General features: G+C 39.4%; 1 protein-coding gene across 2 annotated transcripts; it reads left to right on the top strand.

The window, feature by feature from the left end:
• Nucleotide 1: 1 nt before the first annotated feature.
• On the top strand, nt 2-26,389 carry LOC119732946 (hypoxia up-regulated protein 1-like). Of its 2 annotated transcripts, none has more exons than XM_038206530.1 (22): nt 2-121; nt 4,698-4,856; nt 5,455-5,486; nt 5,856-5,934; nt 6,616-6,745; nt 7,821-7,919; nt 8,938-9,066; nt 10,648-10,825; nt 11,958-12,144; nt 12,553-12,687; nt 13,400-13,482; nt 14,812-14,944; nt 15,617-15,807; nt 16,589-16,727; nt 17,302-17,380; nt 18,112-18,266; nt 18,898-19,359; nt 20,745-21,070; nt 21,939-22,149; nt 22,910-23,393; nt 24,176-24,319; nt 25,796-26,389. In XM_038206530.1, exons 1-22 carry the CDS (start codon nt 104-106, stop codon nt 25,912-25,914), a joined length of 3,672 nt encoding a protein of 1,223 aa, XP_038062458.1. In that variant the 5' UTR covers nt 2-103; the 3' UTR covers nt 25,915-26,389. The 2 variants fall into 2 exon arrangements, with proteins under 2 accessions (XP_038062458.1, XP_038062459.1); XM_038206531.1 differs by lacking the exon at nt 2-121 and adding an exon at nt 2,776-2,949 and having other exon boundaries at nt 4,699-4,856.

The following is a 26,389-nucleotide window of genomic DNA, read 5'->3' as shown; positions in this document are numbered from 1 at the left end:
TGATTGGCATGCACTGCACTACTGACCGAAAGAGGGCGCCATTTAGTGTTTGCTCGCTCGCTGGTTTATCGGAGCCATCCACTGAGGGAAACGCAGATATGGGATGTTTTCTACACAGCTTGCTTCGTATACGCTAGTGCTATTGAGGGAAACGCCGATATGGCATGTTTTTCACAGCGCTTGGCTCGTATACGCTAGTGCTATTGAAGGAAACGCATATATGGCATGTTTTTTACAGCGCTTGGCTCGTATACGCTAGTGCTATTGAGGGAAACGCCAATATGACATGTCTTTCACCGAGCTTGGTTCGTATACGCTAATGCTATTGAGGGAAACGCTGATATGGCATGTTTTTTTACAGAGCTTGGTCCGTATACGCTAGTGCTATTGAGGGAAACGGCGGTATGGCATATTTTTCACAGAGCTTGGCTCGTATACGCTAATGCTATTGAGGGAAACGCTGATATGGCATGTTTTTCACAGAGCTTGGCTCGTATACGCTAGTGCTATTGAGGGAAACGCAGATATGGGATGTTTTTTACAGAGCTTGGTCCGTATACGCTAGTGCTATTGAGGGAAACGGCGGTATGGCATATTTTTCACAGAGCTTGGCTCGTATACGCTAGTGCTATTGAGGGAAACGCAGATATGGGATGTTTTCTACAGAGCTTGGTCCGTATACGCTAGTGCTATTGAGGGAAACGCAGATATGGGATGTTTTTTACAGAGCTTGGCTCGTATACGCTAGTGCTATTGAGGGAAACGCCGATATGACATGTTTTTTACAGAGCTTGGTCCGTATACGCTAGTGCTATTGAGGGAAACGCAGATATGGCATGTTTTTTACAGCGCTTGGCTCGTATACGCTAGTGCTATTGAAGGAAACGCATATATGGCATGTTTTTTACAGCGCTTGGCTCGTATACGCTAGTGCTATTGAGGGAAACGCCAATATGACATGTCTTTCACCGAGCTTGGTTCGTATACGCTAATGCTATTGAGGGAAACGCTGATATGGCATGTTTTTTTACAGAGCTTGGTCCGTATACGCTAGTGCTATTGAGGGAAACGGCGGTATGGCATATTTTTCACAGAGCTTGGCTCGTATACGCTAATGCTATTGAGGGAAACGCTGATATGGCATGTTTTTCACAGAGCTTGGCTCGTATACGCTAGTGCTATTGAGGGAAACGCAGATATGGGATGTTTTTTACAGAGCTTGGTCCGTATACGCTAGTGCTATTGAGGGAAACGGCGGTATGGCATATTTTTCACAGAGCTTGGCTCGTATACGCTAGTGCTATTGAGGGAAACGCAGATATGGGATGTTTTCTACAGAGCTTGGTCCGTATACGCTAGTGCTATTGAGGGAAACGCAGATATGGGATGTTTTTTACAGAGCTTGGCTCGTATACGCTAGTGCTATTGAGGGAAACGCCGATATGACATGTTTTTTACAGAGCTTGGTCCGTATACGCTAGTGCTATTGAGGGAAACGCAGATATGGCATGTTTTTTACAGAGCTTGGCTCGTATACGCTAGTGCAATTGAGGGAAACGCAGATATGGCATGTTTTTCACAGAGCTTGGCTCGTATACGCTAGTGCTATTGAGGGAAACGCCGATACGGCATGTTTTTTTTTACAGCGCTTGGTCCGTATACGCTTGTGCTATTTAGGGAAACGCCGATATGGCATGTTTTTCACAGCGCTTGGCTCGTATACGCTAATGCTATTGAGGGAAACGCCGATACGGCATGTTTTTCACAGCGCTTGGCTCGTATACGCTAATGCTATTGAGGGAAACGCAGATATGGCATGTTTTTTACAGAGCTTGGTTCGTATACGCTAGTGCTATTGAGGGAAACGCAGATATGGCATGTTTTTCACAGAGCTTAGTTCGTATACGCTAGTGCTATTGAGGGAAACGCTGATATGGCATGTCTTTCACAGAGCTTGGTTCGCATACGCTAATGCTATTGAAGGAAACGCAGATATGGAATGTTTTTCACAGAGCTTGGTTCGTATACGCTAGTGCTATTGAGGGAAACGCAGATATGGGATATTTTGTACACATTGGTTCGCATGGAAAACGTGATTCACGTACACGACGTATGACCATTATTTATGTCTATGCGTATGACCTTCTGGCCCATAAAACGTGTTTGGCGCCCTCAATATTGAGGGCGACAAACACTTTGATGTGTTTGCAGGGCGCGCGGTGGGCGGCGCCGGTACGAGCGAAACTTGATGCATGCAACAAAAAATCACAGTGAAACAACAAATAAAACCAAAACAAAATGCCATTGGCAAAAAGACACTCGTCGAAACGATAAGCCCTCGGTATTTTCTTTAAATATTCCATCGTTTACTCACTTGGCTACATTTTTTCCATATGCATTTAAATTTGTAAACTTCAACTTCATAGTACAATGTAGTTCGTTTACGGTTTTGGTGTGGAGGGGACATTTCTTCAACCCCTTCCATTCTACGATTCTACCTTCTCGAATATCCCGTTCTGAACAACAATTCGATAAACAGTTTTTCTTCTTTAAACGTCATTTTTATCAAGGAATTTCTCCGTTGCATGCAAAGAATGATGAAATAAATATCAGATTTGTCATCGGATACTATAAACGCCAAATAACGAAACAACACGTAGTAGTATGCACAAACGAACACGCGTCAATGCATTTCGTATTGAATAAACATGAGCGGCGCGCGCTTTGACCAATGACGTGTCGCCACATTCAGGTCAACGACGATTACTTCCGGGTCACCTATGTACACGTTTCTCTATCGCGCACATGTACACGTACAGTAGGTCTATTTGTAACCGGCTTTTCCCGAAAACAGAACCAAGATTTTCTGCATTTGTTCGAACTTCTTTTCCCAACTACTGGTCAGATTGTCGTCATACTAACTGTTGTTTCCCTGGAGGAGAACACCCTGTAAGTATTCCGGCAGAAGAGATTGTGTTAGGTGGGTTCATTTGAACCGAATATGCGGAACTTAATAACGCGTACGACTAGTTAAATAATAATAACCTGAGTTTTTGTTCCCTTTCACGTACGCACTAGCGCAGCGTAGCCATGTAGCCAGGCATTGTTTCAGATTTGACAATGACAAAATAATGTTTGATGCAGACTTATAATATTTATACGTCTTATTGACGTGTGTAGATGTACGTCAAAACGAAGTGGCTATCGTTACGGCACTCGTTGTTTAGCGCCCTCTACGATATTTTTTTGATACGCACGCAGGTATATAATTATTTGTTTCCACACGTTTTGTCGAGCAGTGCGTCAGCTCAGCCGATAGAGGGTAGGATTTTGCACCGTGAGGTTGCGGGTTCAAATCTCAGTTTTGCACTCGAATTTTTTTCCTTTTCTAACCTGAGGCTTTGGAGGATTTTTTTTAAAAGGGAAATAAAGTCCGAATTTCATAAAGTTCAAATTCACTTTTTTCCTTCTAATTTTATATTTTCTTGTCATGTTTTTTTATAAAAGTTGCCAGGTTGCAGTCTACCGTAACGATAGAAAATGGGAAATGCGTTACGGCTGCCGTAACAATAGCCACTGCGACGTCAAAAAGCAGATGTTAATACCAGTTTCATGTTTTTAAATTTTTTAGAAATAATTTTTTTCTAACAAATCATTTGCTCAATGTCATTCGATCATTCTCAATGTCATTGATGACAATTTTATCATTTACTTGTCAATGTCGCACACTAAGTAGGCCTATATTCTAAAAAAAAAGAAGGTAAAATGCACGGCCAAAAAAAAGCTCCGGTTTCTGGTAATATGCCCGCGCGCGTCGCCGTAGCCATGCGCGCGCGTTGGCAAAATTAAAACATTTTTTTTTTCAATGTAAGATATTCTCAAAACCGCTAAACTCACTGGTGCGACAGAAATCCTTCTGCTGCACAATTTTAAAAAGTCCGTGGTTAAAGGAAATGCATCTAAAACTGTTCATTGTAAACCAATTTATACAACTCTAAATGACACTGTAAATATGTTCAGTTCTCTTGTCCAACTTGTCTTTCATTTTAAAAGTGTCTTTGAACAGTGGAAACACCAACGGTTGCAAATTTTTGTCAAGATGGCAGCCATCTTGAAAAAAATAAAAAATAAAAAGCCCCTCTTCCTCCTTTTTTTCAAAAACCCGGACGAGAAACATGTTGGGTTTTTTATTCGGCCTAAGCAATTATGTGGCCTCTCTGGGCTCCCATATATTTTGCATTAAATTTAGTTGTGCACCATTTGCAGTCATCACCAGACATTTGAAGGAAAAAAGTTTTTTAAAAGCTGTGTCACCGCACCACTTTTGGGGCAAGCTCCATGAAACCGAAGACTTTTTTGGGGGGCCTAAGAGGGCACTGTTTATTTGGAAGGAATGTTGTACCCTAATGCCAGTGCCACTTTTTCTTCATCATCACATTAAAGGTCAGTCATTGCAAAAATGTTGAAAAGACATGAAATGATGAAATTTTCCCAAAGACGATTGTAGACTGGACCAAGCTCCCTGATGAACTTATCCATCAAACGTAATCATTCGAATTTGAAGACAGCCTTTGGAAATCCATGAATATTCAGTTCTATAAAAAGTTCTAGGCCCATGTGATTTAAACTTTAAAGCATTAATATAACTTAAGTACCCCCTCCCCCCCCCAAATAATTTGTGTTTCTTTTTGCTTGTAGTTGAGAAGCCACAAGCTTCCATAATGAATGCTAGAGCAAGTCTTCTGTCATTGGCTGTTGCCATCTTGGTGACAGCCAATCACATTCCAGGCTCCGCCTCTTTAGCTGTGATGTCAGTAGATCTGAGCTCTGAGTGGCTGAAAATTGCCTTAGTCAAGGTGGGTTGCGCATAATGCATATAGATAAATGGGTCTTGTCAACTCGGTGATAATTTTGTCAGATGGCAAACATTTTATCTTCCTCAGCTTCCTGACAGACCTGACTTTGTCCTTAGTTCCAGTAAACAGTGATAAACTATTTTGTAAATTGATGTAAATTACGTTATTGTCATTGTACATACCTATCTGTACTCTTGAAAAACAACATTTTATCTTCATGAACTATTCTGATAATTAAACAGATGTAAGCTGTTGAAGAAATTTCCAGAATTTGTGTCAATTTTTCTAAAAATTGAAGACCTGAATTTTAAAAGCATTATCGTGTTTCATATTAAAAGAATAATTTCATTTCTAAATTGCTTTTTTTTGGTAACAGTACAAAAGTTATTCACCTTTAAATGAGATATCAACCAAAGAAATTGGCCGGATTTGACCCGTATTAAGTTATTGAATTGATAAAAAAACAAAAATCGAATTTGTTAAACACAGGGAAAATACCTTTAAATTACAAGTAGTTATGTACATTGTTGAAATATTCCTTTGTTGACTAAAACAATTAGTCATATTAATTGTATTTGACATATTTTGTTCAATACAGCCTGGTGTTCCTATGGAGATTATTCTAAACAAGTAAGTGCCTTTACAGTTTTCCACGTTTGTTTTTCCTAAAAATACTTTTCAGCTCACCAGCTTTGATGCTAAACTGACTAAATAAACACAGCTGTTTACACACAGAGATTTACAGCTTTTAAATGTGCACACATGTTCGCAGAAAAAGTTATTTATATTGTTACATCTAATTAAATCAATAAGTTTGATTTAAAAAAAAATACTAAAGTAATTAAATAGTTCCACTGGTGATCAGATAATTAATTTTTAAATCCTTTTTTTCCCGCACAAGTTGTGTTTTGCACTGTGGTGTGGTTGTTGTGATTTGCATTTGATAAAATATGAACAATTTAATCTTCAAATTTCACTGTAAGTTTTGTTGTTTTGCAGAGAGTCACGTCGGAAAACTCCTGTAATGGTATCCATCCGAAATGGAGAGGTCCAATTTGGAGACGACGCGCTCGCAGTGGTAAGAAGTAAAACGAAACTGTTTATTTGTTTATATTTACTCTGTTTTAATTAATTTCATTCATGTTTATAGAAGCCTCTCTGTTTTTTGCTGATCTGGGGCAAGTTCAAGTCTGTACCTAAATTCTCTTCATGGAAATTGTAGATTTTATTTTCACTGTTCACACATTAATTAATAATTTCAGATGATAACCATTTAGGGTCACTTTATAAATTCAGGGTCCAAAAGTGTGACATTTTGGTGTCCCTGTTACAGCTGACGTGTGTGTAATTTGAATTGGAAATACTAGGGGTGTGCATTTACGGGTACTACAGGAACTGGGTACTTGATTGAAAAAAAAACACGGGTACTTATTAAAGAAACCCAATGCCACACATACCAAAATTCAAATCTCAGAAGTTGCTGTTGAGATTGTTTGCAAAGGTCCGCACGATAACACTACTGCACCGAGTTTATAGAATGAAAGTTTCTCCATTTTTATTTGAAAACAAAACCAGATTATTTCTCATTGATTAAAAACAAGAAGGTTTCTCTTAATTTGTTATGATAATTCATCAACACCTTTTTGAAGTCAAAAACTAAAATGGAAACTTTTGATTTTGACAGGTAAATATCTGTTGAAAAAAAAATTGTTCAAATGTCAAAGTTTGTACTAAGATTCTGACTTTGTTTTCGTTTCAGGGCACCAAATATCCACAGAATGCCTATTTCTACATGCAACACATCTTAGCTAAGAGACTAGATAGCCCAGCTGTCAGGAATTACATCCACAGATTTCCTTATGTTGAGCTGGGCGAAGACGAAGAACGGGGTAAGATGATGAAAGATCTCACCACATCTCACCAGTATTCATTAGATGCAGTAAAAGCATTCTCAGTGTCAAAATGTGGGATTCCTTTTTCAAACAGTCCAGTGCCTCATATCGATCACTGCATGCAAATTTTAACTGGTGTGTTCTTCGTGCAACATTTTACCGGTGCAGCGCGCAGTTGCAGCTGGCAGTTTTGAATATCCAAACATTCAGTCGAATGCAATATCTAGTAATCGAATACTTAATTGTTTGAAAACGGACAGCCCTAAATTTTAAATATCATTTTCTCAAAAAGAGTTTTGCAACTTCTTTTCAGTTGGTGGTCTTTATTTCTGTTATGAAGTCAGTAATTCTAAATGTTATGTACCATTGGAAACCTTGTGTTTTGCAATATCCAGATTTATAAATTTCTCTATTCTTGAAAAGGCCTGAAGTTGTAAAACTCATTTTTGACAAAACGTTATAAATAACCAAAACGGTATAAATAACCATTCTTTAAAACAAGTTATGTTAATCCCATTTTGCAATGACTGGTCACTACTGATTTTCACTGTGAATGTTGGTACCTCTAATGACTGTTGACAAAAATTTAAAAACCTAACAGTCCGCTTACCCTAACCCTGCTGAATCCAACAGGATCCAGCTATATCATAAACCCGTTGGAGCCTGTTGGATTGAGCAGTAAACCCCTTGTACAAATGTACATGTTCAGAGACAGATTCTGTTGGGTACTGATAAATAGCGCCAAGTTGGACTCTGTTGGATCCAGCAGAGAACTAAACATTAGGCACAGTTGGATTCTGTTGGATTCTGTTGGATTGAGCAGGAAGTAACCGTTGGACTCTGTTGGATTTAGCAGGGTATTCGTGAGGAACCCTTAGGGGTTATAAAAGTCAACTGTATATTCATGAAACCATCGTTGACAAGTTCTCTGAAAATCTGAATAAGTTTGTATTGATATCAGTTCAATCATTCAAATATTAAAAATTGTTTTCTTTTCTCAGGAATCAGATCGTTTTTTTCTTCACTTTCTTGATAACTGAAGTATTTCAATTTTTGTTTCAATTTCTGTCAGGAACTGTTTACTTTAAGAGTGGTGAGGACAGATACTATCCCGAAGAATTACTGTCCATCGTCCTGAACAAGTCCAGGGCTTTAGCAGAGGAGTTTGCAGGTTAGTTTAAGGTTACTTTATTTCCTTTTGCAATCTAATAGTGGACAAGTGTTTGAGCTGACCAATTCACATCGGATGATGTATATGTACGCAAAGGTTTTGCGGTATTCGGAACCGATGATGTGCTCGCAGCGAGCGAGACTAGAAATATCAGGGTGTGCTATCCGCAGATGCCGGCCTGAACCCGTCTGGCATCGAGGTTCATGAAAAACAATCCCGTGCCTGGGTCCGGTCAATGTCAAAATAATCCCGGCGCGGTGAATTTTTGTGTGGGTTATAAAAAGCCAAATATATTCCAACTGCGCATGTGTATAACAAGATTCAACAATTTTTTACTTTGGGATAAACACGACAAATAAATGCACATGTATCTATGAGGACCGTGTAACCGAGTCTGAATTCTGCAAGTTTTCTTTAAATCAAAGAGACGATGGAAACTCTTGTTTGCACAAAAGTTGGGGCATGCGAAACGCATAAAAACATTTCGCTGTCAAAATTTGTTGAAATATTGTGCTTACTGCTGAACAATACAGTTTTTTTAGTTTTGATGGTACCTGTTATGATTTAACATGCATACGACAAATTGTTCATCCCGAAAAGGCAATCGTTAAAATCTTCATGTGCACATGTACAGTTGGAATACCAAACCGACTTATTGATGGTGATATCATCATTCAAAATCTTCTACTGCACAGGAAACAAAAGGGGCAGACCTAGTACAAGCTTCGGCTTCTCGTCTGGCCTTCCCATACTATTATTTCAAGTTCCGATAAAATGTTTACCTGATGTTCATTATTTAACTTAATTACCTTATGGTATGGAAATAAACCTGAAACCTGAAACCGGAAACCATTAGCACATTGTTTGTACTTTAAACTTTCAAGTAAAAAAAAAAGTGGCTAGGCTGTATGATCTTGATCAAGGCGACTGAAATTAAATACCTTGAAACAAAAGTTTGCTTGAACAACACACACTTTATTGATATTTACTATTTTTTGTGAATCGTTCTTAATTTCAGAGCAAAAAGTCAAGGATGTTGTCATCACGGTCCCTCCATTCTTCAACCAAGTGGAGAGACAAACGGTCATGTATGCCGCAGAATTAGCTGATCTTAAAGTGCTGCAACTTATCAATGATAACGCTGCAGGTATGTGCAGTATTCAAAGACAAGCAGTCGTTTTATGATGCTGCTTACTTTGTGGTTAAATCAGGTTCGCGCGAGGACCATTATCTACGAGTTTAAAGGGAATATACATCATTTGCTTTTGCTGTTATTTTCAGAAATGGATGGAATTGGGGGGTTGGAAATATATAGCAAATAAAGTTATACTGACTTTTTTGAGGTTTTGGGTTCGAAAATGCTATAAAAACCAAGAAAAACAATCATTTTCCTGTAGTCTGGTTCCCTGACTCCATATAAGAAGAAACAGAGCAGTTTACATACATTGGGGAATTGTAAGGTCAGGGAACCAGTCTAGCTGGCTCGTACCCGTTCATAGGTTTGTAATCGATTGCAAACAAGTGCGATGGTCAATTGGGGCCAGTATTTAAAAAAAAAGTCAGTTTTTTCCAACGCTGATCGGCCGATCAGCGTTGGAAATTGATACAAAAATACCACTTTTCTTGAAAATGACAGTATACCAGGTGCCATGATTTTACAGGATGCTTTACACTGTCATTCACTAACAGTCCAGCAAGGTATTTCAAAATGATTTGGTAGTTTTATTTTTTGATGTTTGCAAATGTTGTATATTCCCTTTAATTGAGTTGTGACGTAACTTATGCCTGCGCACTATAGCAGTGTGCAAATGCCTAGTCACAAAAACTTCATTGTCCTGGCTCCCTGTTGTGCTGTTTGATGCCCACAGCTATGGGTAACCAGTGATGTTACCGTGCCAGGGCCCTCAGCTTTGTGGTTGCAAAGGCTTTGCATCTAGCATTGTTAAGCAAATTTAATCCGATTACGTACAGTGACGATAAAAACAGAGCAGTGAAATCAATGCACCTAAAAAAAACATGGCTTTTTTAACGTTCTGTTTTTCAGAAAATATGCTCCTAAGTATGATTGAAATGTTAAATTATAACAGAAGAAGAAATTGTAAACTATATGTCAGTGAACAAAATTGCCGTTGTTGATGCTGAAATGTCAATACTGGTTACTGGTAAAGCTGACCTAAAAATCATGGAAAAATCGTTCGAAAAGGTCCCCAAATCATTTTACTTATCTCAATTTCTAGGAATTCTCACAAGTTGTTATTTTGCGAGTAGTTGAACACTAATATCATCTAAGTATGTTCCGAATTTTAGCTCAATCTGTTGTTGCAAACGCTGGCGTTACACCTTGAATTGTCTCCAAGGCAAATTTTGCTGGGCTAGGATTTTCTGCTGACCAAAACAACATGTGGTTCTCAGGTTGGTTGATTTTGCCACAACAATGATGAGGCGCAATATTAGCATATTCATTAGCCTGACTCGGCGTGACTTCGCTTGGGTCTCGTAACTCAATGGTTGTTACTCGATCCTTTAACAAATTTGTATCTCGCACGAATACACTCCGTGCAACAAACTCGTATCTGGTGTATCGTGTCATCTATTGACCTTGTGTGTTATTTAAGCGAGATACAACCATTTGACATTAAAAACTGGCGTTTCACGTATATGACGTCACTGGCCATTTTAGGAGAAACGACCTTGTTGCATGGACATGACGAAATTGTCTTTATTTCAGTTGCTCTCAACTACGGTGTGTTCCGACGCAGTGATTTCAACGCTTCCAAACACAACGTGATGTTCTTTGACATGGGTGCTGGTAGTACCACGGCAACCATTGTGACTTATCAGGTTGTCAAGACAAAAGAAAAAGGGTTTAGTGAAAGTAACCCTCATCTGTTCGTCAAAGGAGTTGGGTAAGTCAGGGTTACCATCAAATTTATAAATCACAAGGTGACAAACCTCCAACAGCTGATCTCATGAAACTTTGCTGTAACTATACTTGCTGCAATCTATTCAGTAACAATCCAATTGTTATACCACAGTAATAGATTGTGAGTTTTTATTGGTCCATCATCGATTAGGCCAAAAAAAAAAATTATTCGGTCTCTGGTCAGACCAAAGCTCCGGAATTGACGCGGCCACGCGGCTTTTTTTTTTTTTTTTTTTTTTTTTTTCTTCAAGCTTGGATTGTACAGACAAGGTAAGTACTATTTTGCTTTTTTGGGTGTCCTCATGTACATTGGTGTCCTCCATAATTTGCCTTGGTGCTCTCGATCATTTGCCTTGGTGCAATTTCCCATTCCTTGGTGCTCTTTGGTAAAAAAAAATTGAGGAGGTGCGGAAATAGAGGGCGTTGTTGGAGCTACCGCGGAACATTTTGGAAAAAAAAAGATCGACGCGCATGATTAAAATCGACGCGCGCGCTGACCAGAGACCGACTTATTTTTTTTTTTGGCCTTACGTGTCATGCCACAAACACGCATGTACAGCGTTGTACGCCATGCGCATGGTATATGAGTGATGTTCTCCACGGGGTAAATAAACCTTTTTCTTTCCCGCTGTTGAAAATGTCACTTCCACCACGTTGTGTTATTTTTGTTCTGTGTAGATCGGTGTATGTTTTTAGGAGATGTGCCATGGGGGACAGTGAAGCAAAATTTATGCTATGACTGCGATGGTGTTTACATTGTTCGTCACTGTTCGTCTGTTTTTTTTTTAACCGTGCAAATTTTGCCGAAAACAAATCAGAAAGGGATGTGTTTGAATTTTTTTTCTTTTGCTGAAAACCTATTTGTGATCCAAGGACGGAACTTTACCTATTTGTGATCCAAGGACGGAACTTTAAAATGGTGGTTGTGTTTAAAATTCCTTCACTTGAAAAGAACATGAGTGATTTGAATGATTGGTGTACTAAACAAAAGATTTTGGATTGGGCTTTCATATCCTAGATTTTGAAAGTGCTACATGCAGAATTTCACTAAAACAATAGTTCCGACATTTGGGTTTTGGTTTTTCTACTCACCCTGTATTTTGTTGACTTTTTAGCTTTGATCGCACACTTGGAGGACTAGAGATTGACTTGAGACTCCGAGACCATTTTGCCAGAAAATTCAACAAACTTGGAAAGACCAAGAAAGATGTGTTTGAGAGTCCCCGCGCAATGGCTAAACTGTTCAAAGAAGCCAACCGAGTCAAGAAAGTGCTGAGTGCCAACGTTGATCACATGGCGCAGGTCAGTATAGACCCTTCTCATAGACGGCCATCTTAGTAGGCAAACTACAGTTGCGTGGGTACATGTTCCACATAAACCCTGAGGACCGACACACAAAGGGAGAACAACAGATCCTTTCAGTCCTCGGGAGTTGAGTCTCTTGTAGGAAACGGTCCTCTGTAGTAAGTTTATGTGCTTAGTTCATGGGTGGGTGTTATATTACAGGGACAAAGGGAAACACAAAGCATTGTCCTCGAGAGTATAGTAAAACACGACTTTAAGCGCGCAGTGTGAAAAATGTTCTAAACACGCAAGCATGTTGTTTGAAATATCTTGAAAATACAGCATAGTCGATGCACCTCACTAAAATTCACATGTATTCTACTTTTCTCCGCTATATTTGTTTTTCTTTTATTGTTTGCAATGTAGGTAGAGGGTGTTCTAGATGATGTTGATCTACGCTTGAAAGTAACCAGAGAAGAGTTGGAGACAATGTGTGCTGATTTATTTGAGCGTATTGCTGGGCCTGTGGAGATGGCTCTAAAAACATCAGAAATGACAATGGTTCGTACCAAAAAAATAAATACATAAAAACCCATCAATAGCTCCCTTTCCTCCTCTTAATATTTTTTCTATGAACAGCTTTCCACGCCTTTGTTAAGAAAGTTAATGAAAATTTCTCTAAATGTAATAGCGAGAGCACTACGATTCGCATCATACCGGTACGCAGAACCTAGGGTTTGTTTTGTTTTTGCAATAAGTGTTGGTGTACATTTTTCACTTTGTCCAAAAATCTTCAATACATAGTGTGCAAATTTTGCACAACAGGATATGAAAGACAATATAAGTGGCTTCACTTGGATTTTGTGAGGATGTCCAATAGCGCCCTCAATGGGTACAGCACAGAGCTAATAAAACTTCTTCCCTTTCCCTTCGTCAAAATCCAAGATGGCTGCCAAAATGGCCGCCAAATTATAAAAATAACACTGTCAATCGATTCCTCACACCCAAATTACCCGAAAAATTTGTTGATTTGTCTTCCTATGATGCCTGTTTCAAAAGTTATTTCAGTAACTGATTTTCGTCAAAATCCAAGATGATGCCAAGATGGCCACCAAATGAACCCCATGGGACAATATTTGATGTTGGGAACATCAAATTTCATTCACTAGACACCTTAAGGATTACAAAAAAAGTAGGTTTGAAAAATATATCCAGGGGGTGGATGGGAACCCAATATTCCTTGCCAATTGTTATGTCTTGTTTTTTTCTTCAGGGTGAGATTGACAGCATCATCCTTGTAGGAGGTGGCACTAGGGTTCCTAAAGTCCAGGAAAAACTCCTTCAAGTCACTAAGAAGTGAGTAGCTATCAGATCAAAAATATTGAGTCTTTGGGTGTAAAAAATGTGAGATTACGCTGATGTATTTATAAACACTGCATACTCAGAAGTCCAGGTTGCGGGGAAAAAAATTCACAAGTTTACTCGGGTAGGACTCGAACCCACGACCTCCTGCTTACTAGTGCAGACGTCTTACCACTCGTCCACCGAGCTTGGGGATCGGTTGGCTGGTTCGAGTCTGATGTATCAGTGAGTACACTGAGAATACAGTGTTTATAAATATGTCGGCAAAGAGCAAAAATATATCAATGTACCTTTTCCCGACAGAAATCCCATTTTACAAAACGTGATTCATAATGTGTCATACTAAAATGTCTGATTTGTACAATGTCATGATAAGGCCAAAAAAAAAATAAGTCGGTCTCTGGTCAGCGCGCGCGTCGATTTTAATCATGCGTGTCAATCTTTTTTTTTTCAAAATGTTCCGCGGTATCTCCAACAGCGCCCTCTATTGCCGCACCTCCTCAACTTTTTTTTACCAAAGAGCACCAAGGAATGGGAAATTGCACCAAGGCAAATGATCGAGAGCACCAAGGCAAATTATGGAGGACACCAATGTGTACATGAGGACACCAAAAAAGCAAAATAGTACCCCACCTTGTCTGTACAATCCAAGCTTGAAGGGGGAAAAAAAAAAAAAAAAGGCACGTCCCCGTGTCAATTCCAGAACTTTTGTCTGACCAGGGACCGAATATTTTTTTTTTGTGCCTAAAATGGAGTTTTTAAAATGAGGATATTTGAGACATAAATGAGAATAGTTGAAGTTTAAAATAAGATTGTTTTTTAATCTGGATATTGCAAAGGTATTTTCTGAATATTTGCTTGGTGTTGAAGTATTGAGAAGTATTGTTTTGAAATATATACACTAACATTGTTTTCATATCTCATGGCATCACCTCAATACTGTACTTGACAGTAAAATATTTCCACAATTTTCTTAAAGTATTGTCTGCTTATCAGAGTTGTTTATATGGGCTCTGTACGCGAACAAGAGAGGGCGCTATTTGACCACTGTCGAGAGTGCTGTTGACAGAACTCCCAGCGCGTATTGGTTCAGGCGCATGTAGCGCAAAGTACGCACAATGAATTTTATTCTTAATGTGCACAAAGGCATAGCATCTTCATGTGAGCGTCAAGCGTCGTTGGCAATGCATTTGACTGTCTCTCCTAGTGGTCTCCCCAAACTCTCCAATCTGTACCGTCGAGGGCGTATGTGCGCAAGGAGCCTGTAAAGATTGAAGGAGTATTTTCTTGATATTTGAAGAATCCATTTTTTTGATATTTTAGGAGTGAGCTTGCTAAGAATATCAACGCTGATGAAGCGGCCGCGTTGGGAGCTGTGTATCAGGCTGCTCATCTCAGCAAAGGATTTAAAGTCAAAAAGTTTGTCGTCAAAGATGCCAACTTATACCCCGTCCAGGTAGGTGATACAGGGCGATTTCACGAAACTCATCTTATTTTTACAACTCATCATAGGACTTAAGACGAGTCTAAGATCGATCCTAGCTATGATCGATTTCACTTAACCCATCTTAAGCAAGACACATCAAAACTACCCATTTGATTGCTGTTTAATGGTGGTTTTTACTGCTTGACGAAACAGGCGTTGCAAAAAAACGTGCAAAACCAACTTCCCACGCATGCGCGCATAGAACACAAACTTTCGCCAGAAAAATTCCTCTACTCAATAAATTTCACACGCAAGGTAGGTCTACACAAGATACCACAAAGTTATTATTGCTCCCCGTTTCATCACTCTATTATAAAAGGTTGACTAGGTGTTGGCTTAAAATCGCAATAGTGCGCGATCAGTGTCACAAACAATTTCTGTGGATCCCTCAATGTTCGTTGTAGCGGCATTTCACTGTACACTGGTAACCAGTGTAATAGTCTACTATGCATGCGTAATAACCTGTGTGATTGTGAAACCTACATGTGTGCGCACTTGGTAAACAGCACAAGTAGCGGCTGTCACGTGATGGTGAATGCACCAATGAGAACTGGGCTCTCGATCATGAATATGTATGAGGTATAGTAAAAAGTAATAGCATTTGAGGCATTTTTCCTAAACATTTGCAATTTCCCTGCACAGGTTGAGTTTGAGCGTCAGATCACAGACGATGATGGGACAGAGGTCACGCGAGTCGTCAAGAGAACGCTGTTCGGTCGTAACAACCCGTTCCCTCAGAAGAAAGTCATGACTTTCAATCGTCACATGACCGATTTCTCCTTCGTGGTTGGCTACAAGGATCTAGAAGATATCCTACCACCCGGCGATCTTAAGTAAGTGGAGATAATATCTGGCGCCCTCTACTGACTAGAATTAGACATTAGCCAATGACCAATTTCTTGGGTTTTAGTGATAAGTGCATAGTATTTTGTTATAATTAACTTTGTACAGGAAAATACACTCATTACCGATCCTGGTATGCAAATATAGGGTGTCCCCAAAAAAATTGAACCTCAAAGTGCCCTCTTTTTCGCAGCTTTTAAAAAAGTACATCGAAAATATCAATACATGTTTGGAGAGTATATTTCTCATGCTTTTGAACGACGAAAAAATCTTTTCAATCGGGTAAATATTTATTGAGTTATGGCCAATTCAAAATAAGGGCAAATATTTCTTCTTCAGTGTTTACTGATGCACTAGTAATTTTGCACTTGAAGTGTTCATTTTAAAATGTGATATGCGCCATTTTGCTCCCTTTTAGAATACTGCCCTCTCCTGGCTGCCCAATATCAATTTCGACAGCTGTTATATACTTACATTTGTTCCTTTTTTTCAATTTTTTTTTTTTTTTACACTTTGGAACAAAACTTTTCACCGAGTTAAACCATGTTGTATTTACTACATGTATATCTAGATTTTACAATACATCATACGTATTAAGTATCAATGGAAATGGGAAAATTTGCTTTGGAAAATTGACCAATGAAAGAAGTATGTTTGGTTCATGAATATGTATATTAAGGAATGCTGAATATTAATGAACATAATTACATACAACTGTGTCCGATTGAGCTATGCCTAAAAATAAAAAGTAGCTTCTTTTATTGATTGCAGGTCATTTGGTTCAACAAACCTGACAACGTACACATTGAAAGGTGTCGACGCTGCACTCAAGAAACGGTCAGATGCAGAACCGAAGGGCATCAAAGCTCACTTCCGATTGGATGATAGTGGGCTTCTTCACTTGGATTCGGTAAGATTAACCAATGACATTTAGTGTCTTATTCATGAAGTATGGAAAACATGCATTCAAATAGTGAGCAAGTGGTTATTTATTATCCTGATTGGGATCGCTGAGCTGCGTTTGGGTCTCCAGCGTCTCAGGATGCCAAGGCAGAGTTTGTTAGGCCAGAGATTTGTTGTGAGTGACAAAACTGGTCCTTATTGCCTTCGCTTTTAAAATCTAGAGGGTTGTCGTTAGTAGTCCGCTGCCTCTTGATAGCTGACTCAACTTTACTGTCGATGGAGGTAGACAGCGATCTGATTGCCAGAAGGATATCCTGGTCTAAATTATCGGAGTTGCATGGATTCATATTGACAGAGTACATGCATGTATGTGTGCTGGCGAGGTGAGGTTGCTCGACCGAGAGTGAAGTTGAATAGGTAACTTTGCGTTTAAAAGAACAGCTACTTAAAGAGTTGCGTAACACCTGTCAAGGACGCTTGTCGTACAACAACAGAAAAAAGTCAATTTTCATGCACTTCTATGAAAAACCTGGACTCATACTTTCATATTACTACAACATTAACTGCTGTTTGTTTTCCAGGTGGAGTCGGTCTTTGAGAAAACAGAGACGGTGATGGAAGAAGTGAATGACACAGAAGAGGAACAGTCAACACTACAGAGTAAGTCAGAAAACATCAGAATGAGAACTGAAATTTATAAGTCAAACTTGAAGTTTGTTTGGATTAATGAAGTCTTGTTGCTTTCTGGTCTGGTAACCAAGATCTGTGGGTTATGTTTTTACAGATTTAGGGTTGAAGGCCAGTCTGGGGTTGTTGTTGCTTGTTGACCATTGGTACAAAAATGGTTGAGCTGTATACTCCCCAGGGAGCTGACATGAACCAAATGGAATGTTTTATAGGCTTGATGATAGGGGTAATAACGAAGTTAGATGGTGGATATGATTTGGAGCAACTTCATACTTTTTATTTAAGAGACACCCAACACCAATATGTGGTGTAGTGTGGTCTAGTGGTTAGTGGACATGACTCATGATCAGAGGGTCAGGGGTTCGAATCCAGCTGCTGGTCATATGTTGTGTCCCTTGGCAAGCCACTTTACCCCCACTTGCCTCTCTCCACCCAGGAGTATAAATGGGTACCGGCATTAGCTGGGGAGTAACCTGCGATGGACTGGCATCCCATCCAGGGGAAACAACCAATGTTGTCAGTCTTTTCATGCCACTGAAACCAGAGATAGACGCTGGCCTGATAGGCCACATGGGTGTGTGACAGACTTTACTAACAATACTACTACATTATTTCAAATGAAACCAAACATTTCCATTTTGTAATGTAACATCAGAGAATTCAGGATATCATTCAAATATTCTCTTATATTTTGTCTTTTTCAGAGTTGAGCAGCACAATCAGTCGATTCTTCTCAGGATCCTCAGATGAAGGAACTTCAGAGGTTCCACCACAAGAGGGCGACAAAGCCGCAGAAAATGGTGCCACAGAAGAGGAAACCGATGAGAAGGATACCAGTGATAAAGATATCAGTGAAAAGGTAACGTGTATGGATGATTTTGGCTTCAATTTGTAATATTTATTGTGATGAACTTTGCTTTTTTGCGAAACACTCAATTAATGGATCGTACAATCATGCGACATAACGTGGAAAGTACTGCACCACCATGCAATGTATCATGTTTACAAATTCTCAGCCTGATCTACTTGTATACTAAACTTTGCAGTGCATTGAAATTATTCTATATATCACTTCGTTGTGCACCTGATGAACTGTATTTACAGCTAAGCTTATTTACATCTTTTCAAAAATGACGCCCCAAAATCTTTTTTTTGAGATGACACTTTAAAGGGGTATGACACCCAACCCCTCCTAGTGATGGTCTGGTTAGGTTACAACCTGTTTTAGTCTGTCGAGAATTCATGGTCATGAGCTCCGTGCATGAACAAGAGAGGGCGCTTTTTTACCACTTACTGGACATAGACAGTCCACACAAGTTGCGCATGCTGATTCGCCTGTATAGAGCGAAGTACGCACGACTTATTTTATGCTAAATTGCACATTGCCTTTAGTTTTTTATTCTGAAGGTGATTACTTTTAAATGGAATTCCTATTGAGAGGAAATACGAGAAGGAATTCTTACGTTGTCTTTGGCTCACTTTGTCCTCAGGATGCAACAGAGAGCAAGGAAACGGAAGAACCCAAGCCAGCAGAAGATGAGAAAGTGGAGGAACAGACTGCAGATGACACTCAGGAGACAACAGATGAACAAAAAGAGGAGGATGACGGTGAGATGAAAGAAGAAGATGCGACAGAACCGACGCCAGAAGACGAAGGCGTGAAGGATGAAAAGACGGCGGAGGAGACGGAGGAAGAAACCAAAGATGAAACTGAGGAAAATGGAGAGGAGGAAACCGAGAAGACTGATGAGGACAAGGCGGACGAAGAAACGGCTGATGGAGAAAAGGCTGATGAAGAAAAGGCTGACGAGGAGAAGGCCAACGAAGAAACAGCTGACGAAGAGAAGACTGACCAAGAGACGGCCGACAAAGAGAAGTCCGACGAGGAAAAGGCTGATGAAGAAAAGGCTGACGAGAAGACAGATGAAGAGAAGACAGATGAAGACGATGAGGTATGGAGTGAAAGGAAATTGTCTGGTAACTAGTCACATGTCATCTCATAAACTGTTTACGTGAACTATGACCAAAACATTCTTTTGAAATTGTTCGCCTTGTGTTACGTGTGATTGACTCTGCTCTTAACACAGAGTATTTATGAAAACTATTTCCTAAATTGGTGGTTTCCTCAGGAGGCTTCTCCACTCTACAGTATGTCCCAACAAAGTGTCTGTCTGACTAATTTGGAAATCACTGCAAAACCATCAAGTCAATGTTGAAAATGTTTGGTTGTGCAGTTACTCCTAAGCCTTGGTTCATTAAATTTCACTAGACACAATGGTCAATTGCTCACAGCATTTTTGGACACTGTGACCAAGTTCCTTGCCTTAATCAATTTCAGTGCTGTGTTATGTAAGCTGTGTAAAAGCCTTCATGTTGTGAAAAGAGCTGCAGTTGGGATTGGAATCATTTGTCTGGCTATCAGTCATCATGGCAAGACCTCAGTTTAATGCTCAAGGGCAAATGATTCCAATCCCAAACCACATCAGCTTTTTTTCACAACACGCAGGATTGTTCACAACTTACATAAACAGCACTGAAACTGATTAAAGCATGGAACTTGGTCGCAGTGTCCAAAAATGTTGTTGTGATCAAATGACAATTGTGCATTGATACGTTACTGAAATTAGATGAAACTCATAGGGGTTGAGGCCAAGGCTTAGGAGTATCTGCACAACCAAACATTTTTAAAATTGAGCTCATGGTTTTGTAGTAATTTTAAAAACAGTCAGATGAATACTTTTTTGGGACACACAGGGTGTTAAAAAAACAAAACCAAATGTCAGACTATTGTTTTAGTGAAGTTTTGCAAGTAGCACTTTCAAACTCTACTATATGAAAGCCCAATTCATAAGCTTTCTTTTAGTACAAGAATCATTCAAATCACTCAAGTAATTTTCAAGTTACAGAATTTTAAACACACCCACCGTTTTAAAGTTCTGTCCGTGGATCACATAAAGGTTTGTGTTCTTTCAGCAAAACAAAAACAATCACATAGGGATGTGTGTGAATTTGTTTTTGTTTATCTGAAAGAACGCTTACCTTTTTTAGTGATCCGTGGACAGAATTTTAAAACAGTGGTTGTGTTTAAAATTCCGTAACTTAAAAAGTATGTGAGTGATTTGAATGATTCTTGCACAGAAAGAAAGCTTATGACTTTTGGGCTTTCGTATCCTAGATTTTGAAAGTGTTACATGCAGAACTTCACTAAAACAATAGTCCCAAACTTTGGATTTTGGTTTTTTTTACTCACCCTGTAGAATGACGCATTCCAGTGATAGTCAAAAGAGCGTTTTTTAAACACACATCTCTTAATCAGTGTCTTGTACTTTCTTTTCAGAAGAGCAGTGATGCGGATAGTAAAGACAGTGATGCGAAACCAGAATCTCCGGAGAAAGATGAACCAGAAGAAAAGAAGACGGAAGAAAGCAAGAAGAAGACTAAGAAAGACAAAAAGAAAGACAAGAAAAAGGACAAAAAGAAAGACAAGAAAAAAGACAAGAAGGGCAAGAAGGACAAAGATTCCACAGAAGACAAAGTTAAGAAAGAGAAGAAGAAAGTCGCTAAGCCCAAGCAGGTGACGATGAAGGAGAATTTGACGGTAGAATCTCAAGTTCATGGAATCCCTAAACCATCCAGGGAGGCTAGGAAAGCATCCAGGAGCAAGTAAGTCATAAAATCAGATGTGAAACTTGAAGGTTGTATCACAGAAACAAAATACAACTTGCTTGAAATTTGTAGTATTGATGGAATCCATGCACGGAAAGTAGAGGGCGCTGTACAACGCAAAGCTCGCTTAACCAATTGTTTTCCAACTGTGCACAAACCCGTATGGTCTTCCAGAAAAGTACCTATCTTTTAACGAGAAAAATCTTGCTCAAAATGAAGATATGACAAGAACCAAATACCCTGTGAAATTATTCTGCCCCAATTGACTTCATTTCGAAGAAAACAATAATTGAAGTATGCCTGCTTATTTTTTTATGTGCTAGCATCAGAATCCAGTTACAAGATTCCACAAATTATGCCTACATTTTCTCTAATTTCTCAAAATGTGTAGTATCCCCTGAGCTGAAACTTCTCAAGATTTTGAGCACTTTTACAGCTTTGAACAAAAAAAAGAAAAGAAAAAGAAAAGGCATATTAACCTATGCCCTTTAAAGATGGATAATTTGCATTTTGTGTTGGGTGCATTACTGACTAACTTTTTCGCAACTACAAGTATACATTTTGAGAAATAGAGAAATAATATGCACAATTTTGGGGCACTTGTAATGGACTTGTAATGGACTTGTGATGGACTTGTGATGGATTTGTGATGGACTCGTGATGGACTCGTGATGGACTTGTGATGGACTTGTGATGGACTTGTGATGGACTTGTGATGACTTGTGATTGACTTGTGATGGATTGTGATGGACTTGTGATGGACTTGTGATGGACTTGTGTTGGACTTGTGATGGACTTAACTACATGCTTGCTTCATAGTTTTGAATTGCTAGAGGCATTTAACTTTGTGATTTTTTTCCCTCAGATTAAACGAACTGCGTAAGAAAGAAGAGGAACGTTTAGCCCGTGAGACCTCACTGAATGCCTTAGAGTCCTTCATCTATGACATGCAAGACAAACTCGACCAAGAGGATTATGAGAAGTGCTCCACGGAAGAACATCGAGAAAAACTGCTTGCTAAGCTCCGAGAGGCCTCTGATTGGCTGTATGAAGTAGAGGAAGATGCTCCTCATACGGTGAGTCTTAAGTCCGACAATTGATGTCCTGCAGGTTAAGATGAACAATTTTAAACACTTAAAGATACAGTCCGTCATTTGTAATTTTTTCTTTTTGTTCATTTGAAGCAACAAAAGTGCTCAAAATCTAAAAAATGGTGCTGAACAACTAACCTGATGAAATTTTGAGCTCAGCTTCAGCTTTATATTTCGAGAAAAACAACATTCTAGGATCTCGATTTCAAATCCAAAGTTGCTGAATCATGTTTTGAATTGGGCCTGAATTCAGCGTCCAAGACACGTTCTCACTGAGCCGATTGCAGCTACGCGATGTCGCACATTGATCCGATGAATTATAGCAATGATCGTTCATGTAACATTGGGGATATAGGACGCAGCATTTGGGCCAAGAAACACACAACATCAAAGCAAACAAATGTTAGGTCCAAGTTTTTTAAGATGGCTATGTTAGCAAGATTATAAAGGAACATTAGAAGCTTTGAATGTGTTACCCATCTGACATTTTTATTAAGGAAACTAAAAGTTGCTGCAAACTGCCAACTGACTCAGTGGGCCTGAAATATGCAACTCTTTAAAAAGTTACAGATCCTGATGTTTTGTTCCCAATAGGATCTTTTCAAGGACCTTCCTAATAATGAGAAAGATTCTACGAGGATCATATCATCACTAAGCCTTGTAACTTTTCATATTTTAGTTGAGCTAGAAGTTTCTTGGAAGCTAGAAGTTTCTTGACCTTTGACATTTTACCTTTCACCCTCAGGTTTTCCAAGATAAGATGAAGGAACTCAAGAAAGCCACTAAGAATCTCTCCTTCCGTGTCAAAGAACTTAGAGAGCGCCCTCAGTTGATTTCTGAACTCAAGCAGCTTCAGAACGTCTCGCAAATCTTCCTCTCCGCGGCCAAAAATGCTTCAGCAGAAATCCAGATCTTTACCGACGTAGAAATGGGACTTTTAGAGAAAGCTTACAACGACTCCATGGAATGGTACACTGAGAAATCGCTGGCTCAGCGGAACACACCAGACACTGAGAAACCTGTCCTTTTGACGGACGATTTAAAAACAAAGATTGTGAGTTTAGATCGCGAACTGAGATACTTGGTGAATAAGGCCAAGGCAGGGCCTCCTAAGAAGAAAGATAAACCCAAGGATAAACCTAAGAAGAAGAAGAACAAGAAGAGTGGCAATGAAACGGAGACGATAGGAGATGAAGACATCAATGGAGAGAAGAAGATAAATGATACAGGTTGGTAGTTGGGTACTTGTTGGTACTTGGGTAGTAATGATAGTTTTGGGTACTTGGTAGTATTATGGGTAGTAAGTGCTAACTTGGTACTTAAGGACTAAGTTGGGCGAGCTGTAATTATGAAGCTGCAGGCAATTGTGACAGGCATGTCCATCTGGCATTTGGCTCCATGCATGTGGAGTGTCGTGGCCGAGCGGTTAAAAGCACCGGACTCAAGCGCTGGTGTTTCTGATCAGCCGAGTGTGGGTTCGAGTGCCGGTCTTGACACTTGTGTCCTTAAGCAAGACACTTAACCATTATTGCTTCATCCTTCGGATGGGACGTAAAGCTGTTGGTCCCTTGTGTTATGTAATGCATGTAAAAGAACCCAGTAACACTTATCGCTAAGAGAAGGGGTTTGCCCAGGTGTTTCTGGCAGTGGCTGCTTAATGCGCCGCAGCACCTTGTAAACCATTATAAGGTGCATCATAATGGGTCTCATATTTCTAATACTTCATTTACCTGTCTTTAAAATAAATTTATTAGTGCCTTGGATACCTAATTGTTGGTAGATATGTGCGCTATATAAGACTCCAGTATTATTATTATTGGCCCTCCACTGGGGATAATATACTCATCAATTAAGCGTAGCCCACATGGGCAATAATACGTACGTCCTTTCAATGCCACAATGTTCCAGCTGCGTGTGAAATAGACAGATGCCACTGCTTGGACATCTGTGATAAGTCAGTGTTTCATGAGATTTAACACCACAATTTAAAATCAACTTTTCTTTGTCGCAGAGTCTTCGGTGCCAACAGAAAAGCCAGCAGTAACTAAAGCTGAGGGTGAACCAGAGGTTCCTGAGACGATATCCCCGGATGCCGACCAAGCTCAAGATGAGACAGTAGAGGAACCATTACAATTACCTGCACCTGATGATGAAGGTAGGACAATGACCAATATGCCATTACAGTGTAGCATGACCTGTGGGAGATCAATTTCAATGTCTGGTATCTGGACATGTTCCAGTCTGTGAAATATTTTAACTTCAAGTTTTCAAGGAAACCACGTATGGAAACTGCCTAGGCGCTGTGGTCCAATGGTTACGGTGTTCGACTCGTGTGCCGTGGTGCATGGGTTCGAATCCTGACCGTGCGAACATGGTGCTTGTGCTCTTGAGCAAGGCACTTTACCATTATTGCTTCGTCCTTCGGATGGGACGTAAAGCCGTAGGTCCCGTGTGTTGTGTAATGCACGTTAAAGAACCCAGTAACACTTATCGCTAAGAGAAGGGGTTTGCCCCGGTGTTTCTGGCAGTGGCTGCAATGTGCGCCGCAGCACCTTGTAAACCATTATAAGGTGCTACATAATGGGTCTCATGTTTCGCATAAACTTTATTTACCTTTCTTTAATAATTGACATAATTTCCAGCACCTTGAGTACCTAATTGTTGGTAGATGCGTGCGCTATATAAGACTCCATTATTATTATTATTATTATAATTACATGCTGTGTAAAAAAAAAAAAACCCACATGTCGAGATTATTGTTTTAGTGAAGTTCTGCATGTAGCACTTTCAAAATCAAGGATATGAAAGCTCAATTCATAAGCTTTCTTTTAGTACAAGAATCATTCAAATCACTCATGTACTTTTCAAGTAACAGAATTTTAAACACAGCCACCGTATTAATGGATAGTGGAAAAACCTGTTTCGTCCACACAAAAAAAGCAATTTATTGTGTATTCTGACTGTTTGGAACAACAAAGAAAATGACACAGAATACTTGTTTCAACAACTGTCAACAACTGAAGTACACAATATCTTTTTTAATAACCCTGGTAATAGGCAAACAATATAATTTATAAAATCAACTCTTTTTTTTAAAAGTCGGGCCTTGAAAAGGACCTTGCTGAGTATTTTTAAGTTTTTAACTGAGATTTTATCGCTGGTGATGTTTGAAGGCAATTGTGATGACGATTCTTGAAATCGCATTTTTGGATGAAAGAGGTTTTAGGGTCATTGTGTTTAAATGGTGATATTCCTTGAACGGATTGACCAATTTCAGTACTTTTTCATCTAAAAGTAGCTTATGAAATTGGCTTTCCAGTCATTATTTTTTTTGGTGCTAAATATTCTTAAATATGAAATATAATTTTAGGGGTTTGGGTTTTGCTTTTTTTTACTTGCCCTGTATTTCGGGTTGTTCACAGATAGCTTACCCGAACCAACCTGACCCAACTGAGATGATGGAAAAACTAACCCAACCCAACCCGAAGTCGGTTTCAGTTCAGTTTCGGTTTCGGGTCGGCTTTGCACAACATTAATCATCAGTGATGAAGCTCAGCAAGTTTGCTTTCAAGTCAAATTTCATCCTTAAAAATTGATTGTCACTATATTTTTGTCCATTTTCTTTGTCTAGGGACAGATAACGTGGAATCTGAACAACCAAAAACAGAAGGTGAAGCCCCGACAGAAACAACGACTACTACAACAGAGGAAACGAACACGGACACATCACGCAACACAGGCGATCTATGATAGTATTTGTCAACACTAAACACTTCCCAAAGAATGAATATATTGTATAAAAAGATACAAGACACGTAAGGGTGATATATGATTGGCTGTGTGTGGAAGATAGAGGGCGCTGTTTATCTGGATATGGATTTCACTTTTTGTTAATCCATGTTCGTCCGATTACATTTGGGAATCAATGTGTTACAGGAAAGGCAAGTTTAGCCAAACAAGAGTGAATTAGGGTGGTTCCTTGCTCCTCTGTTGTATTCCAGACTGTGAAAGGCAGGACAAGAACCAGACTAAAAATGAGAGTCTTACTTCACTGGTTCCCATGGCTCGTTACCAATACACATACAAAAATTAATCACTGCATACCAGGGAAGTGCCGTACAATGAATGATGTTTGTTTAATATTGAGTTTTTTGCCCTTCGCCAGCGTTTTTATAAACACTGTACACTCAGTGTTGTCCGAGGACAAGTGAGAAAAAATTCACAA

The sequence above is a fragment of the Patiria miniata genome, unplaced genomic scaffold, assembly GCF_015706575.1.
Source record: "Patiria miniata isolate m_02_andy unplaced genomic scaffold, ASM1570657v1 HiC_scaffold_25, whole genome shotgun sequence".
Taxonomy (NCBI): Eukaryota; Metazoa; Echinodermata; class Asteroidea; order Valvatida; family Asterinidae; genus Patiria; species Patiria miniata.
This window is presented reverse-complemented; position numbering and strand designations above follow the sequence as displayed.